The sequence below is a fragment of the Eptatretus burgeri genome, chromosome 9, assembly GCF_056783735.1.
Source record: "Eptatretus burgeri isolate ZD-2024b chromosome 9, Ebu_testis_v1, whole genome shotgun sequence".
In the NCBI taxonomy this organism is placed as follows: domain Eukaryota; kingdom Metazoa; phylum Chordata; class Myxini; order Myxiniformes; family Myxinidae; genus Eptatretus; species Eptatretus burgeri.
In genome coordinates, this window is record NC_140969.1 from 6,777,878 (window position 1) to 6,796,331 (window position 18,454).

The following is an 18,454-nucleotide window of genomic DNA, read 5'->3' on the forward strand; positions in this document are numbered from 1 at the left end:
ACAGAACCATCTGAACCACCTCAGGAGACCACTCGTTCAAGTTCCGATCATCCTTCTACGAGCACGAGAGGCATCCTTGTACAGGAATGTCTTTTTTGTGGACAGAAGAGGAAGTTGCAGGGAAAATTAACCCCTCAGCCAATGTTTGACCACAGACGGGAGCAAGGCAATCCTTCTTGCTGCTAATAAAAAACCTGGATCATTGGACTCGGGGAAGATCTTATTGCAAAGGAAGCCAAATACCATAAGACTTGTCGTCGTGACGATGTAAGACTGGATGTGACGGATGAAGAGCAAACGTCGAATCGGAAGATGCACATTGAAGCCTTTAAACAGTTGTCGATGTTCCTCGAAAATGAAGTCATCAAATACAAAACTCCCATGTTGGCATTAGCAATTTTCAATTTGTACAAAGAAGAGTTTCTTGCTCTTGGAGGAACACAGGATGACATTGATAGGTACACTACACAAAGTCTGATATCGAAGATAAAGGAACAATTCCTGGAAATCCTCGTTGACAAACGAGCAAACAAACCTGGAAACCTTGTATTCCACTCATCACTGATGTCTGCTGATGCATTTGCTATGCTCACCGATTCCAATGAAAAGATTGATATAAAGAAATCAGGTGTGCTGCCATGGCATTGCGGACAGAAATTCTTGCAATCCCCCAAAGACCCCATCCCCCACTTCAGTTCACACCCTGAAAGAAAATTCCCCAAGTACCCCCGATCTGACTCTCCTGTTCTTCCGTACTCTCATCGGCGGGTTGCAATCAGAAATTGGTGTAAATAACTCCAATAGGGATGTGATCGAGAGAACAGCATTAGCTGGTGCATCGGATGTCATGTTCAACTGTACCAGAGGAAGAGTTAGGCCTTGGAAGCATCAAGCCCTTGGGCTCGGGTTGGGAACACCGACAGGATCGAAAACAGTGCTGACCACCCTGAACCGCTTTGGTCATTGTATCAGCTACGATGAAGTGAAGCGGCTCGAGACTGGAATGGCTGACACCTGCTCTGACTTGGAACAGGAAACTCCTGCCGGTCTCCATCTGCGCGATGGATTAGGAACAGGTAATAATAATAATAATAATGACAATAATAATAATAGTAATAATAATACAAATACACGTTTGTGGTGAAAATGTTGCGTTATTACCTTTTTGTATTTTTCAGCATTATCCTGGGATAACTATGATGTTAACACGGAGACACCAGATGGCAAGAATACTCTGCATTCAACAGGAGGGATATGCTACCAAAATCAACTTCCATCTGAACCACTACCAGACCCATCAGATAATAATGCAGCGATGACACTGACCGGATGGAAGAGAAGACGCTTTGATGGGACCGAGAAGGTGATTCCGCCATTCCTTGCATCTCTGAAGCATGCCCAGTTCAAGCTGACCCCATCCAGTGAGTTGATCGAAATGGAGAAAAAAAGGATCCATCAAGAGAAACTTGACGTCGTGTGGCTCCTTCAGTCTTTCACCCAGAAGTTACCACTCTTCACTGGCTTCTTCACCCAATTTGTCACAGACGACCTGTACTGCCCCCAACCGCGATCATATATATGGACCCAATCTCACATCCCCCAACAAGAAACGATGTAGTGCGGGAAACCATGAGGCGCTCGGTCAATGTTGAAGAAGAGACAAACCAGGGATACGCTGTCATCACATATGACCTTGCTGTTGTACTGAAGGCGTACTCCATCCAAGCGTTGCAAACTCCAACTTTTGATGGAGTCATCATATTGCTTGGAAATTTCAATCTTGAGCTGGCCTTCTTTGGAGCCCTGGGAACCTTCCTGGCTGATTCTGGGGTTGAATATCTGCTCACTGAAGCTGGTGTCTTGGCTGAGGGCTCGCTTGCTGGCTTCATGAAGGGAAAGTTTTATAACAGATGTACCAGGATCCACTAAATTCTTGCTGCTGTGATGGAACGAGCACTGTTCTCTAAGTACATGGAAATAATGGAACACCTGGAGGGATCCCTTGCACATGAATTGATGTCTGATAGCGATAGCACTGTCGAGAACTGTCGACGTGTCACCGAGAATGCCGCATTCGAGGATCTCATGAAGAGATACGAGGTCTTTTTCCATGACGCCATCAATGGAAAATATGGAGGAACAGCATCATACTGGGCTACCTATGTATATTTCATCAATAGAGTGTATCGACAGCTGCAACGGGCCGTACGGACCAATGATGTAGATGGATACATCCATATCCTGCCAAGTGTGATCGAAGTCTTCTTTGCTTTGAACCGGCCAAATTATGCTAGATGGGGTTCCCACTTTCTCCAAAAACTCATTAAAATGGACCCCAAGGCTCGAGAGATTCTGGAAGCTGATGCCATGTCAATTCGGTGTACAAAGAAATCTTACGCCAGGTGTCCAGATGATCTGACATTGGAGCAGACTGTCAACAGGGATGCTGCTTCTCCCATTGGAGGCATTACGGCTTTCACAAATTCTCATAGTGCCTTCAGGAGGTGGTCCATCACTCTTACGCAACGTAGCATGGCCCTTACAAAACTCTGTGAACTGGTCAGTCTCCAACCAGGGGAGGAACCAGCTAATCAGCTGAGCAAATGGAGAAGCGAACGTGACACTGCTGACATGAATGCCATCTCCAACACCTTGGACAACACGTGTAACCCATTCAGCACTTATTCTCCTGCTGATCTCATCAATGTGTCATCAGGGAGAGCAGCGAAGGAGGAGACCAAAACATTCCTACTTGGAACACTGTAACGGGGGGGGGGGGGAAACTTCGACTTCAGTTCGAGGATGGGTGTGTAGTCGATGGTTCACGGTTTCTGAAGCCCGTGGCAAGGATCAAAATGTTGAACTTTGCTGCAGAGAATATGAAGCAATCTAAGACCGCAGCACGAAGAGCGAATGCGGCAGAGGGAGTCAGGGATGTCTTTGGACGAATCTTAGCTGTTCCTGCCGAGACAAACGATGCACTTGATCTGCATCACATTCTTAGCTACCTGGTTACTGAAGTACCACTTTCTCTTGCCCATAGCGATGGAACTCCCCTGAAGACAGACAAGGCATCTCTCACAAAGAGACTTGAAAGCAGACAGGAAGTGTTTCTCGATGACAACAGTCTTCCCCCAATAACAGCCGCAGTGATTGATGGCGGTATTATCCTCCATGGAACCGTACTGCAGCACAGCAAGTCCACATATGTAACCATGGCAAAGGATCTTTTGGCAAAAGTATGTTCGTATCGTGGGGAGCAAATCCATTTAGTGCTCGACAAGTACCAGTCACCATCAATCAAAGATACCGAGCGAAACCTGCGTCGTTCAACTACTCCTCAATCATTCATCGTTACTGGACCTGACCAGGCTCAGCGACAGAGTGGCACAGAGTTACTCAAAAGTGGATCATTCGAGGAAGAGTTTGCCCGGTTTGTAATGGAGGAATGGAAGAAGCTCCAATATGGTTCAATTCTCGGAAGAAAAACACTGTATGTTTCACATGGTGGTGTGTGTATGGAGACCCAGGTCAAAAAACCAGTATAGACCAGTAGCTTACTGGTCAACTGGTACCAGTTGACCAGTAGCTTACTGGTCAACTGGTACCAGTTGAAAACCAGTAGCCAACTGGTACCAGTAAAGCCAGTTCGTTTCTTACTGGTTTTAATATGGAAATTGGAATAGTGATATATTACCAGTTGAAATACAATTGTATTTAACTAACTGGTATCAACTGGGACCAGTACATTGTAACTGGTATCAACTGGGAGACCAGTACATTCCCAGGTCAAAAAAACAGTAAAGACCAGTAGCTTACTGGTCAACTGGTATCAGTTGAAAACCAGTAGCCAACTGGTACCAGTAAAGCCAGTTGGTTTCTTACTGGTTTTAATATGGAAATTGGAATAGAGTGATATATTACCAGTTGAAATACAATTGTATTTAACTAACTGGTATCAACTGGGAGACCAGTACATTGCAACTGGTATCAACTGGGACCAGTACATTGCAACTGGTATCAACTGGAACCAGTATGACTTTAACTGGTACAAATATGAGCTACTGGTTTTTTCAACTGGGAAATTGGAATTCTGACTGAATTTAACTGGTACCAGTTGAAACCAATAGAGACCAGTTAAAGACCAATTAGAACCAATAGAGACCAGTTGAAAATGTGTACTGGTTTTAACTGGTTTTTCGACCTGGGTTGCAACTGGTATCAACTGGGACCAGTACATTGCAACTGGTATCAACTGGAACCAGAAAGACTTTAACTGGTACAAATATGAGCTACTGGTTTTTTCAACTGGGAAATTGGAATTCTGACTGAATTTAACTGGTACCAGTTGAAACCAATAGAGACCAGTTAAAGACCAATTAGAACCAATAGAGACCAGTTGAAAATGTGTACTGGTTTTAACTGGTTTTTCGACCTGGGTTGCAACTGGTATCAACTGGGACCAGTACATTGCAACTGGTATCAACTGGAACCAGTAAGACTTTAACTGGTACAAATATGAGCTACTGGTTTTTTCAACTGGGAAATTGGAATTCTGATTGAATTTAACTGGTACCAGTTGAAACCAATAGAGACCAGTTAAAGACCAATTAGAACCAATAGAGACCAGTTGAAAATGTGTACTGGTTTTAACTGGTTTTTCGACCTGGGGATGAAGAACAACGAGGATGATGTGCTGCAAATAGAGGAACCGAATCACCTCCAATGTCGGCATGAAGAAGTTGATGCACTCATTGCCTTTCACGCAAATAACATTTCCACTGGTAACATTCTAGTAAGGTCCACTGATACGGACGTCTTCATCATTCTGCTTGGGCTTTCTGGAAGGTCGGAAGGGATCAACATCATCATGGACTATGGATCTGGCAACCAGCGAAGGTACATTGATGTCACTAAACAAGCTGACATTCTTGAGAAGAAACAGACTGGTATCACTGAAGCACTAATCGGCCTTCATGCCTCGACTGGTTGTGATTTCACATCGTGTTTCTACAGAAAGGGCAAAATGAAGCCCTTCCAGCTGATGGAGTCGGATGCAGCTCATGTGATGGCATTCCGATCTCCAACAGCTGAGGAGGTAGACGTCCAAGCTGTTACATCCTTTGTCTGAGTGCTGTATGGCTTCAAAACCTCTGACATTAATGAAGCCAGATACAAGGCGTCCATGCGAATGGGTGGTGGTGACGAAAAGGAGTCCCTTGTCAGAATAAAGAAGATAAACTGTGCCTCTCTTCCCCCATGCGCCAAGACACTTGGTAATCATATGAAAAGGGCGCACTATGTGGCAAGAATCTGGAAGAGAGCTGATCAGACAGATCCAACTGGTGGGGCGAGTCCGACAGACTATGGATGGAAGTTGTCTCCAAACTGCTTTGAACCAGACTGGTATCCAGGAAGTTCAGTTCCAGAGTCCCTCACAGGCCCACATGAGGATGATGGGGATGGTGTGGAAGATAATGCAAAATATATCAGTATAGACATATGTAGCATTTGGTTATTTGTAGGTGATCTTGTATACCTGCATGCATTTTATCATCCGTGCATGTAGGACACTATCAAAAGCTTATTATTTGTAGTTTATCTACACTGTGGACAATTTGATTGCTCCCCTTGCCAAAAGAGAGGGCATTGCATTTGGGTCCATATGTTTGTCTGTTTGTTTTTTCGCACAGAACTTTCATGTTTTTCTCCGCAATCGCTTGTTGGATTGAGACCAAATTTTCACCATTGGTGTGACTTCTCATGTCGAATATTTCAATGATAATTATGACCTCATATGTCATGTGCTGTGGCAGTCATATTGGAAAACAGAAAGATTTTGGACCTCTGTATCTCTCAAACAACCCCAAGGAAAAAATTGAAGCTTCGCACACAGCAAATACTCATGGGGAATGAGTGTGATTTTTTTTATGATGTCATAGGTGCCCTCATTATGACGTCATAAATGCATATGTGGAATGCTACATATGGTCAGTATGAAAATTTTTGATGGTCATCTAGGGATAAATGGTCCACAAAAACTAAAATCATGACGTCATCGGCCACGTGATTCGGCGGCCATGTTTAAAAAAAAGAAACCTTCAAAAATCTTCTCTGAAGTGGCTGAACAGATGGAGGGGAAACTTAACACATTTAACGGCCTTGTCCATAGGGAACAAAAGGTTCACACATATGATATCATAGGTCACATGGTTTAGCAGCCATATTGGCTTTACCCGAAAACCTATAAAACACACCACTCAAAAGAAATCCTGGCAAGGGTCTGCAATCTATGATTGCTCTTTTTCTAGTTATTGTTTTACAGTTTTCGAGTGTGGCCTTGTTTCGGAGTAGGTAGTCGATTGTTCCATAGCAACCTCTTTTACATACCTTCTGTTCTGCCTCTCGGCCTCCTTGTTGTGTCAGGTGGTGGTATATAATTTCTGTGATTATTCCCGTTTGAAGTTGTATGTTGTTAGACATGGTGTGTGTGTATACAAGTTAGTGAGAAGGTCACTTACTTGGCAAAAAGGGATGAAGCAATCCTCAAGTGAAGCCACAGAACCGCTTTGTTAGTTCTGCGAGCTATCTGAAAATTGAAAAGAGAGAACGTAAAGACCATGGACAGGACAAATCTTTTGATCTGTCGACAGGATTATGCCTGGTGTTGGTTTAATGGTTACGGTGGTGGGCTTGGGATCCTAGGGTCCTGAGTTCAAATTCTTCTTGGCTGTTGAATTAATACCAGGTGGGGTTGATTCAACCTGTCATCCTTCTGAAGTCGGCAAAATGAGTACCAACTTGCTGGGATGATTGAGTCATTCGAGTATCCTGTGTTGGAGTGGTGACCCATCCAGGATTGTGCACAATAGCCCAGGAGACTGTTTTGGCAGCATCAACGCTCTGTACAGAGTACGGTCCTGATGGATGGATGGACATCATTGGTTTGGGTGAAGAGAGCAGGAGACAGTGTCTCTAGTGACAGCTGCATTAGCTGATACAGTTCAGAATGAGGGCTTTGATTGGAGATTGCTGGTGGTTCCAGGTGGAGCCAACTTGTAATATTAGCCAATTGGTAGCACTTGAAATTCTGCCTCATAATGAAAACAAACGCAATTTTTTCCCAAAAAGCAGGACACCACAGACACCAGGACTAAACACTTATGGCAATGCCTCCGTCTGAGAACCATAAATATCCGATCTATATCTATCACCAAAAAAAAAAAAAATCCCCATAAACAGATACAACTCATCGTTGTTTTTCAAGTTGTATTAATGGTTTATCCAAATCGTAGAGGTGGGGAGAAACCAGCTCTTTATTGCTGCATCGTGTTCGTGTTTGTTCATGTCAAATGGCATCCGACAATTAATTTGTGATTGTTCACCGGCTTTGACACCAATCCAAGTATCGATTGCGGACCCCAGGCATCAAGAAGCTACATATATTGAAGAAACAGTTTCACATGCAAGCATCTCACCGCCATGAGAGTATTTACATCGCATCAGATGTGGCAATAAATGTGAATTGTTGCTCCCAGCTTGCCGGCTCGATGACAGAAGACACCATTTGTCATTTTGTCTTCTCCATCACTACCTCGTTTAGAATTCTGTGCGAGGAACTTGCTAGTATTTCAAAAAATGCCCAAGGAGTCCTGCATGAAGTTTGTGTGAAAAAATATTCGGGTTCATTTCAAAGCCATGAGGATTGTCTCGTTTCACTGAAGGGCCTTGTGTCGACCTGTCCGATCACCCAAATAACCAGAGTGGTGTCAAGGCCACCCAATGCTCGCCTGTTTATACATTTATCGTTTTTCGTTTTAAAATGACTGGTCTAATAATATTTTTTTTTATAACGCATTGCAGTGAAGTCTGATCCAAATAATTTTAAAGCAATATATGCATTTGCATATTGTAATCAGTAAAAAATAGTGTGGTAGATAAAAACATTAGAAAGGAAATAACTTGCACCGAAAAGGTTTACATTTTCACGCTTACGCTGACGCTAGACTAGTCTAATAATATTTTTTTATAAAGCATTGCAGTGAAGTCTGATCCAAATAATTTTAAAGCAATATATGTATTTGTATATTGTAATCAGTAAAAAATAGTGTGGTTGATAAAAACATTAGAAAGGAAATAACTTGCACCAAAAAGGTTTACATTTTCACGCTTACGCTGACGCGAGACTAGTCTAATAATATTTTTTATAAAGCATTGCAGTGAAGTCTGATCCAAATAATTTTAAAGCAATATATGTATTTGTATATTGTAATCAGTAAAAAAATAGTGTGGTAGATAAAAACATTAGAAAGGAAATAACTTGCACCAAAAACTTCAACATTTTCACGCTCACGCTCACACTAGACTCGTCTAATAATATTTTTTATAAAGCATTGCAGTGAAGTCTGATCCAAATAATTTTAAAGCAATATATGTATTTGTATATTGTAATCAGTAAAAAAAATAGTGTGGTAGATAAAAACATTAGAAAGGAAATAACTTGCACCAAAAACTTTAACATTTTCACGCTTACGCTGATGCTAGACTAGTCCAATAATCTTTTTTTATAAATCATTGCAGTGAAGTCTGATCCAAATAATTTTAAAGCAATATATGTATTTGTATATTGTAATCAGTAAAAAATAGTGTGGTAGATAAAAACATTAGAAAGGAAATAACTTGCACCAAAAACTTTAACATTTTCACGCTCACGCTCACGCTCGACTCGTCTAATAATATTTTTTATAAAGCATTGCAGTGAAGCCTGATCCAAATAATTTTAAAGCAATATATGTATTTGTATATTGTAATCAGTAAAAAAATAGTGTGGTAGATAAAAACATTAGAAAGGAAATAACTTGCACCAAAAACTTTAACATTTTCATGCTCACGCTCACGCTAGACTCGTCTAATAATGTTTTTTATAAAGCATTGCAGTGAAGTCTGATCCAAATAATTTTAAAGCAATATATGTATTTGTATATTGTAATCAGTAAAAAAAATAGTGTGGTAGATAAAAACATTAGAAAGGAAATAACTTGCACCAAAAACTTTAACATTTTCACGCTTACGCTGATGCTAGACTAGTCCAATAATTTTTTTTTATAAATCATTGCAGTGAAGTCTGATCCAAATAATTTTAAAGCAATATATGTATTTGTATATTGTAATCAGTAAAAAATAGTGTGGTAGATAAAAACATTAGAAAGGAAATAACTTGCACCAAAAACTTTAACATTTTCACGCTCACGCTCACGCTCGACTCGTCTAATAATATTTTTTATAAAGCATTGCAGTGAAGCCTGATCCAAATAATTTTAAAGCAATATATGTATTTGTATATTGTAATCAGTAAAAAATAGTGTGGTAGATAAAAACATTAGAAAGGAAATAACTTGCACCAAAAACTTTAACATTGTCACGCTTACGCTGACGCTCACGCCGGGGGTATCGCTATAGCTTTCTGTTCTTCGAACAGGCAAGCTAAAAATGCATTTCATGCAAAAGACCGACATGCAATTCCACTTTCCCTCGTTCAGCTGACCGCGAATTATTAGTTGCAAGCAAATGCTCGGTTTTAGTAAAACCTACCTCGTAAATGTTTTATGAAATCCGGGTATAGTTTGGAAAGGAATGATTTACCATTATTGCAAGGAAGCCTATTAAATCTGCACAACCTTTGAATCCCATGGTAGTTATTTAGCAAGAAGAAATATGTATTTTTACACTTTACCTTTTTGCCCACAAATGCAAACGACAGCAGGTTAAATGATTTTGTTAGCTTTATATTACAGCTTTCATGCTTCTGTCCAACAACAAGAAAGAAGAACGTTGCAATCCACATTACATTGGTCATCCTTGATGTATTTGCATTGATTTCACAGCCCATATCACTTTGACCAGCTTTACCTGCCGTGACGCATTTGACATTGTATTGATTAGGCAACTTGGCTTCAAGGCCATGTAATATGATCAGGTGATACAGATATGCGGGGCCATGTTTGGGGCTGGCAGGATGTCCTAGACGAGAGAGGTACGCACACTTGCCTCGAAGCTGCCTCCCCTGGGTTCGAATCCCAACCCAGCTATTAAAATGTCATCCCGGTGATTCGCAGTACTGTTCATTCAATGTGTGTGTCGTTTCTCGAATGGACGTTAAATCGGTGTCTTGTCTGCTGGCATTAGTTGTTGGATGTTAAATAATATCCCATGGTGATCTTCATGAAGAGTGGGTGAGCTATTGCTGTACCATGAACAAATGATAAATTCCTTCCCCTTATCTAGTGTCCTCCTGTCCTCAGGGAAATATGTGCAAAAGGGTCAACCCCTATGTCTCTTAGCCGGTCATGCAGATTAGTAGTAGTAGTTGTTGTCGTAGATTCATATATGTGATTTCTATAAATGTTTTGGCTAAACTATTGTTTTGTGTCAATCCCTTATTTTGACAATTCACACAAACTGTGAGGTTGAAATTTTTCATTGGTACCATGTTACCCCATGCGCCCATAGTTGAGCTCAGCCCAATAGTGGATCGAGGTGTCGTTCCATTTCTAGCAATTAACTTGTTGTGCGTGAAATTTTCGCCTGTATAACGACCTTTTAAAATTCATACTTTGGGTTGAGAGCAGATAATTGTTCAGTTGTTTTTGTTTTGGCAGACTGAACCTCTTGATCAATAAATCATAGTCATTGATGTCCTTCGGCACCCATTTCCAGATGGCTATCGACGAACTCTTCATGCTTGCGCTGCTTGATCATCTGAGCCTCATAGTAGATGTTTTCATTCTAGTTGACTTCTGTCCAATGTTATCAAAGAGATGTAAACATTGCATAAAAATTCTTCATCATCGTGTACGCCGTATTTAAACCTGCAGCTGGCACAGGACAAGAGCCCACAGAAGTCGGTGAGATGTCTCCAAACAGTGACTTTCAATGTTTGCAATCAAGAACTTTCGAGGCACCATTATGAAGATCGGCTTTATCCAGTTATTATTATTGCTTGCGTTCATCCGTACAGGAGGCAAACCAGGCCACGTTCATTGAGCCAAGCAAGTATTGATGTCCAGGCTGCAGTCCACCTAGATTTGGACATTAGAGTACATCTTTGATTGCACTGCTCTTTGGCTCAGAACTCTACATTTAATGTATTGTCTGGCATGTGGTATTCCACCAAAATGCCCAGCACTACCATCAGCTTTTGCTTGACAGAACACCATATGGAATATATCATGGCGAGTTCCTTGTAAGGATTGTGTTGCCCGGTTAAAATCGTTACCCCGGGCACCGTTCTCACTCCAGTTCCACGACCATGGATCATGTTTATAGAATTATTTGTATTTTTTGTTGATCTGTTCATTTGCCTAATAACTCTCATTACTTTGTACTTTGTCATAGCTGATGCACTGCCTATTATTGTGCCGTAGATATTTTGATGCGTAGAAACCTACGTGCTCGTTAGGTGTTCGAGATCATCGTCATACTCGAGAAGTTTCTGTTTCTTTGTTTGTTTGACAAATGAATTCCTAAACCGCTGGACCGAATGAATTGAAAACTGGTTGTTGTACTCAGGGTGCACAAGAGAGGTTTAATGTAATAAAATATTCATAGCACCCAGGGTTTAGGGTGGGGGGAGCACACAAATTCTTACCTCCACCACCAAAGGTTATCATACTTTTGTGTCTTTTTCACCAAAAAACAACAAAACAAAGGTGGATGGAGGTTACCTTTTCTCCCTTGTCTATCTGCTTGTCGATCAGGAAGATATCTCAAAAAGTTATGACCGGATTTGGACAAAACTTGATGGACTATTTGGGTGTGTGACAAAGACGAATCGGATAATTTTAAAGTGATTCTTCACCATTCAGAGACAGACAGGGCCAAAAATTATATCTCAAAACGTTGTGGACGGGTTATGATAAAACGTTGTGGATGAGTTGGGTTGGTGACAAGACCAAACCGATTCGATTTTGGTTCAGGTGCGGATGCAGATCCGGCCGATCAAGTGCGATACAAAACGCAAACTGTTTAGCCTGGCAGAGGTGTGTGCTCTTCTCTCCTGAGTACCGTTCTGGAATTAAAGAAATACTTTTTTTTCCAACAAAATACATTTTTATAATAGTCGCTGATGATTCGCCAATCAGTGATGAAACCAGTCCGGCAGATGAGGGGTGTGTGTCATTGGTTTTCTCATGTGTGTATGATGTGTGAATGTTTTAACAGTTGTTGGAGGAACTCTCGGAAGTGTTTGAAATAGCAAAGGGCTTACCTTGTGTAGGCTTTCTTGGTTGCTGTGTGCAGCTACTTCGGCAAGAAGAGCATGGGAGCAGTCAATTTAGTTTTATAATCCTAGCTTTCTGGGTTAATTGATTAGGTGAGAGCTAATTGGTTATTCCCTCAATTTACAGGTGAGAAATGTGGGTGGGTCCTTGCTTTTTCATATATATATATATATATATATATATATATATATATATATATATATATATATATATATATATATATATATATATATATATATTTTTTTTTTTGATTTTATTTTTTTGATAATCGCTAATGATCGTTCCTCTGAGTGGGCCGCCATTGTCTACCAGGTAAACATGTACCACCTGTCACGATCCACATCATCACTTTGCATTGAATTCCCGTATCTCCGAATACACACTCCAAAAAATTGCTCATTTGAGGTGAGACATTTATGAACCCAACAGAGACGGCTAAATGGGTATTGACTAAATGGCAGAGAGGGGCAATATTGAGTGTTACTCATACCTAACAAATGGAGTTAGCGTGTGATAGAATGATTGTCCATTTGAGAATGGCAGGATGGCCGAGAGGTACGCACTACTCGCCTCAAGATGGCAAGCCTGGGTTGGAATCTCGGCCGAATGATAAACCGTCATTCCAATGTTTCAAAGGTAGGGTAATTCATCAATGTGTGTGCCATCCCTCGCATGGATGTTAAACTTGGCGTCCTGTCCGCTGTAATGAGTTGGTGGATGTTACAGATTCCATGGAGTCCTTCGCGAAGAGTAGATGCGCTATCGCCTGCAATCTGACCCAATTCCAAATTTCTGCCCGAACACATCGATGATATCGCATTAGTGGCACAGCCACGTTCTCAGCCATTGATGTTATCCTTGCGCTGCACAGGAAAGAAGTAGAGTGCACATCCTAAGTCAGCTGTTCCCCCATAAGGCAGCGCAGAACTGCACCGTCTTATGGGTAACAACCAGTTTTGGTTTTGATTTATAATCGACAAGATCATATCGTTTTCGATGTATAAAGACTGAATACATTTTTATTGAGACACCCTAAACTTATGATATCTTGCAGCCGAAGTGATATGCTTCTTCCTATGTCACGTCGTTTGAATAAACCATGATGGATTTGTATACTATTGGCACATTGAGATTCCATTTTTGATATCAGCTTCTGTCACATCAAACTTTAAGCCTCCTCACAAGGGGGGTATACTGCATTTACAATTCCTGGTACCTTGCCAGGAGATGGTTCCTGTCAAACGCATGTCTGGACTGTGATTCTGGCAGGATAGCATCTGTGGGTTCATATACGGACAATATTGTGAGGATTGTCATTCTGTGCCGAACGTTATTTATTTTTTTTGGGGGGGGGGCACCAGTCCTGTCCCAACCCTGTCCCTTTCCCAACCAGAAAGGGGACCCCACCTGTCCATCCCATGGTATGTTTTATGGTATTTTGATTCTAAAGTGATAACTTGGAGAAGTTTCCAACAAACTTTCATTTAACCATAATGCAATACTTCTGTCCTCCTTTGAAGAATATTACAGAATTGAAAGGCAACAAACCAGATGAGGTTACACTTTTTGTGTCTTTTTCACCAAACATGCGATACTTTTTTTTTTCTTTTTTCTTTTTGATATGCAATATCGAGGATCGTATGAGAGCTAAAACACAGAACGCACAACAAGGGGAGCAGGAGACAAGAGGGGTGGGAGAGGGAAGGAAAAACAGTGGGGAACAGTGACATGAGATCTGTGGAAGGGAGCGGAATGGGGCGGGGAACACGGGGAATACAAGATGGACACTACAGGGACTTTCAGGAAGGAAAGCAGGGAATTTGAAGGAGGTGGGTTTGGGGTGGATTAGTGGGGGTAGAAAAGATCGTGGTTTTGGATGGGGGAAGATAAGAGATGGTGGTGAACAGCTGTTTTTGAAGAACTGGAGGGAAGAGTTGGATTCAAGAGAGTGTGGGAGTTTATTCCAAAGGTGGGGAAAAAGTGGAATGAAAAAGTGAAGGTGAGAAGTGATTCTTGATTTTGGTAGTTTTACCAGAAGGAGGTTGCTGGCAGACCTTGAGCACCCTGTGGAAACATGGAGGGGTCTATATCTTAGACAGAGAGGAGACGGTAGAAGACAGATAGACCACTGGCCTGCTTGTGGTGGGAGAGTGAGATTAGGGACATGGCTATGCCACTGATGCAGTGCCCCTACTACCAGGACACTGGTGCTCATTTTTCCGACCTCAGAAGGATGACAGTCTGAGTCAACCCCACCTGGTATTAATTCAGCAGCCAACGGGACTTATACTCAGGACCCGACGATCCCAAGTCAGCCACCCAAACCACTAAACCAACACCAGGCTTTATGATCACCATTCCACGAGGAACAAAAGGTTCTCCATTTATGACGTCATTGGTCACATGGTTTGACAGCTATGATTGTTTAAAGAATAAACCTTTAAAAATCCTCTTCTCCAGAAAGGTTTGACAGATCGAGGGTAAACTTCACCCACATGTTGCACAAGCCTTGGGGATACCAGGGTGTTCGTGAATAATTAATAGGTCACGTGGTCTGGCAGCCATATTGGATTGAATGAAAATCTTGAAGAAAAAAAAATCTTGGCAGCCAGAATTATATAATATTTTTGAATCTGGGTTCATGGATTTAAATCAAACTTGGAACAAGTATGTTTCATGATGTAATAATGTTGGCGGAGGCATATCTGGTGACGTCACAATATAAAAGAGTTCCCTTCTAGTTTTCCCTAAATTTGACAGTGTCATTCCTGGTGAAACCTTTTTTTCCATCTTTGCTTTAGGGAAAGCATGGGGATTTGAAACGGTGTGCCATCAACTTTGCTCGAGTTATAGAATGATTTTGTGGGATATATTGCAAGTTCAAATGTACATTGCTGTTCCTTCGATCATAAATCGTTGACGAAAGAAGTCCGAGTGAGGTTATTTTCGAAGGTTTTGACATTATGATCTGTAACTTTTTGGAAAAATCGAAATTACTGTGACACAGGTATGATCTTCAGAACAACCTGCAGCAAAAACGACACAACAGTCACAGTCTCCATCCATCTGGGGGATAACTCATAACGGTCAAAACATGCTCTGCCGTTGGTGGAATCTTTCCCGCCAACGTCTTATGCAAGTTGACCAGAACCCATAACTCGAGCCCCAGTGTAATGACCTTGAACGACAGACAGCTCCTTTATGACATCGACGAAAATTGCTGCAAAATATTTTGTGATCACCTCGATACGCTTTGCTTGATTTCACACGTTGCCAGGCAACCGGTGACAATCGCAACTTTGGCCTCGTCCAGCAGGCATTGTTAAGCTACATATTTTGGCTGGGTTGCAAACAATCACAGAATCGGTCTCATGTTACTCCATCACTCCACAAAGTCCCTGGAGACACTCGTTCGGCATTGTGGCCTCCCTGCTTCGAAGCGGTATTAAACATTTCTCTCCCACGGCCTTCAAGTGATAACAAGGATTATATTACACGTGTTCGCTGTCATGAAAGAAAACTTACAAAGAAATCAGAGCAAATTTAATTGACAACCTTGGTCCACAATTTTTTTTCTTTTTTTTTTTTCTTTCCATGATTTGACGACATATTTGATTCGCACATTCTTTCTGAAAAGTTACAAAAGAAAGAATGTGTGTATTTTTTCTCCATCATCATAACGAGAACAGAGGGAACTCGAACGTCGTTCGGGAGAGCGAATATCTCCGCCAGGCTGAACGGGTTACCTTTTGTATCCCACTGATAGGTCGGACCTTAACCAAAAACCTAATCGGCTTGTTGTCACAAACCCAACTCATCGACCAAGTTTTGTCATAATGCATCCACAACTTTTGAGATATCCTGTTCACAGACAGACAGACAGACAGATGTGAAAGCACAACCTCCATCAACCTTTGGTGGTGGAGGTAGTGACCAAAAAAAATGCCAAACCTAAATTTCAATGATGAAAATGATTGTGTGACAAAACGGAGAAGGAATTCATTTCATGGTGCAAGCACAGAGCAAAAAATTACACAGAACAGGATAACGAATTGAGAATCACCATATTGAAGCACTTTTTTGTGTGTGTGCACACTGTCGAGGCTCATATAAGAATGAACACACGGAACGTACAACACTGGGAGCAGGAGACGAGGGGGGCGGGAGAGGGAAGGTCAAAACAATGTGGAACAGAGACATGAGGAGATCTGTGGATGGGAGAGGGATGGGGTGGGGGTTCACAGGGTCAACAAGATGGACGCCACAGGGACTTTCAGATCCTTACACAACTGGGACTTTCAGGAAGGAAAGCAGGGAATTTGAAGGAGGTGGGGTTGGGGTGGATTAACGGGGGTAGAAAAGATAGTGGTTTTGGATGGGGGAAGATAAGAGATGGTGGTGAAAAGTTGTTTTGAAGACCTGGAGGGAAGAGTGGGATTCAAGAGAGTGCGAGTTTATTCCAAAGGCAGAAAAAAGAGGAATAGAAGAATGAAGTTGAGCAATGATTTGTGATTTTACATGAAACGCCCTGCAGAAATATGTGGGGGGGGGGGGGAAGAGGACATATCTCAGACAGAGCAGAGGGTGGTGAAGCCTGAGAAGAGATTGTGGAAGACAGAAAGACCACCGACCCGCCTGCAGTGAGAGAGTGAGAGACCCAAAGAGTTAGACTAATCGCGGGAGATATCAATGACCCTAATCACCTTGGTTTCCACAGTGTGAAGCCGAGAAAGGTGAGAGGCAGGAGCACCAGCCCAGAGGGGAGATCAGTATTCCATCAGACTGCGGATGAAATCTTTGTGTGTGGTCAGGAGGTCATGTGTGCCAAGGAAGGACTTTGCACGATGGAGGATTCCCAGTCAGTGACTGGCTTTGGAGGCGAGATTGGAAATGTGACTTTCCCAGGAATGATCATGGCAGATAGTGAGACCCAGAAGCTTGAATGAAAGGACTTCTTCAAGAGGATTGTTGAGAAAAGTAGATGGGGGTTTTTTCCAGATGATCCTTTCAGAGAGACATAGTGAGAGTATGACATTTGTCCGGATTCAAAGACATATTCCACGTGTTGGACCAGTTTGTGATTTTATCCAGATCTGTAGAGAGCGAGGAAGCTGCTGCTTGCCGATCTGAGGGATGACCGATGGTATGGCAGAGGTGGAGTCATCAGCAAAGAGATATATAGGATTTTCCAGAGAGTCGGAGAGATCATTGATGAAAACCAGAAAAAGAACAGGGCCCAGAACGCGACCTTGAGGAACTCCAGCCTGCACAGGAAGAAGGGATGAGAGAACTCCATTAAGGGCCACACGGTGACTGCGACAAGAGAGGATGTCTGTGACCCTTCCTGTCCTGTCGCATTCTGGGAAAATGAGGTAAGGAAGAGGTCCAGAGAGAAGGAGTGAAAAGTTTGAGGCATAGGGTCAGCCTCTCACTCACCAAAGAGTAAGAAGAGGAGGGTAGAGGATGTAATGCACAGTGCCAGGAGAGGTGATAGTGCTTGGAGGAAGGCTTGAAATGTGAGCCAGTAAGCCAGGCCTGAAAAGGATGAGTGCTTGTCATTGATGCTCTGTGCATTCAAAGTGAATGAATTAGTTTTCGGGAAAGTAAGAGACAGACAGCATGAATCACTGTGTCATGGCCAGTGGGTCCAGGAACCCTCCACTGCTCAGTCTGCTCACCAGCCCTCCACTGCATTGCGTTCACCAGCTCGTTCGTCCTTGCAGGTTCAGTCCTTGCTCATGGAATTCCCAGGTGCACCAGGGGTGCAGCCCTCTAATCTCCTGAGTTATATGACCCCTGGTAGAGGCATGGCTTGGAGACTGAGCAGCCTCCAAGCTGCAGTCCAAAATGCTGCTTTAGTCTCTTGGAGGTAGGTCTCGCACTGTTCGAAACCGCAAGAGGACTGTCTCCCCCATTGGCCCGTCCTGTATCCTGGTGATGTTCATTGTCTGAGTCCAGATCCTGCAACTCTGCCGTTGATCAGGGAGGGGGCGTCAGCAGTTGGGGCTAGTGGAGTTTCCCCACCCCCCACTATGCAGATCCGCGGTTCTTTATGCTGCTTTTTCGTGACTTACTGACTCGTACCATTGGCTTTTGTAATATTGGTTTTACATTGTGATGTTGTGTGTTGAAAAGCGTGTATGGATGTATTGCGGAGATGTGGGGAGGGAAAAATT

At 42.3% G+C, this 18,454-nt stretch overlaps 1 protein-coding gene across 1 annotated transcript; it reads left to right on the forward strand.

The window, feature by feature from the left end:
- The first annotated feature begins 312 nt into the window (after window positions 1-312).
- LOC147019470 (uncharacterized) lies at window positions 313-18,216 on the forward strand. The gene is made up of 5 exons (XM_085896649.1): window positions 313-584; window positions 1,003-1,076; window positions 1,179-1,421; window positions 5,403-5,521; window positions 18,082-18,216. Exons 1-5 carry the CDS (start codon window positions 313-315, stop codon window positions 18,214-18,216), a joined length of 843 nt encoding a protein of 280 aa, XP_085752775.1.
- Window positions 18,217-18,454: the final 238 nt, after the last annotated feature.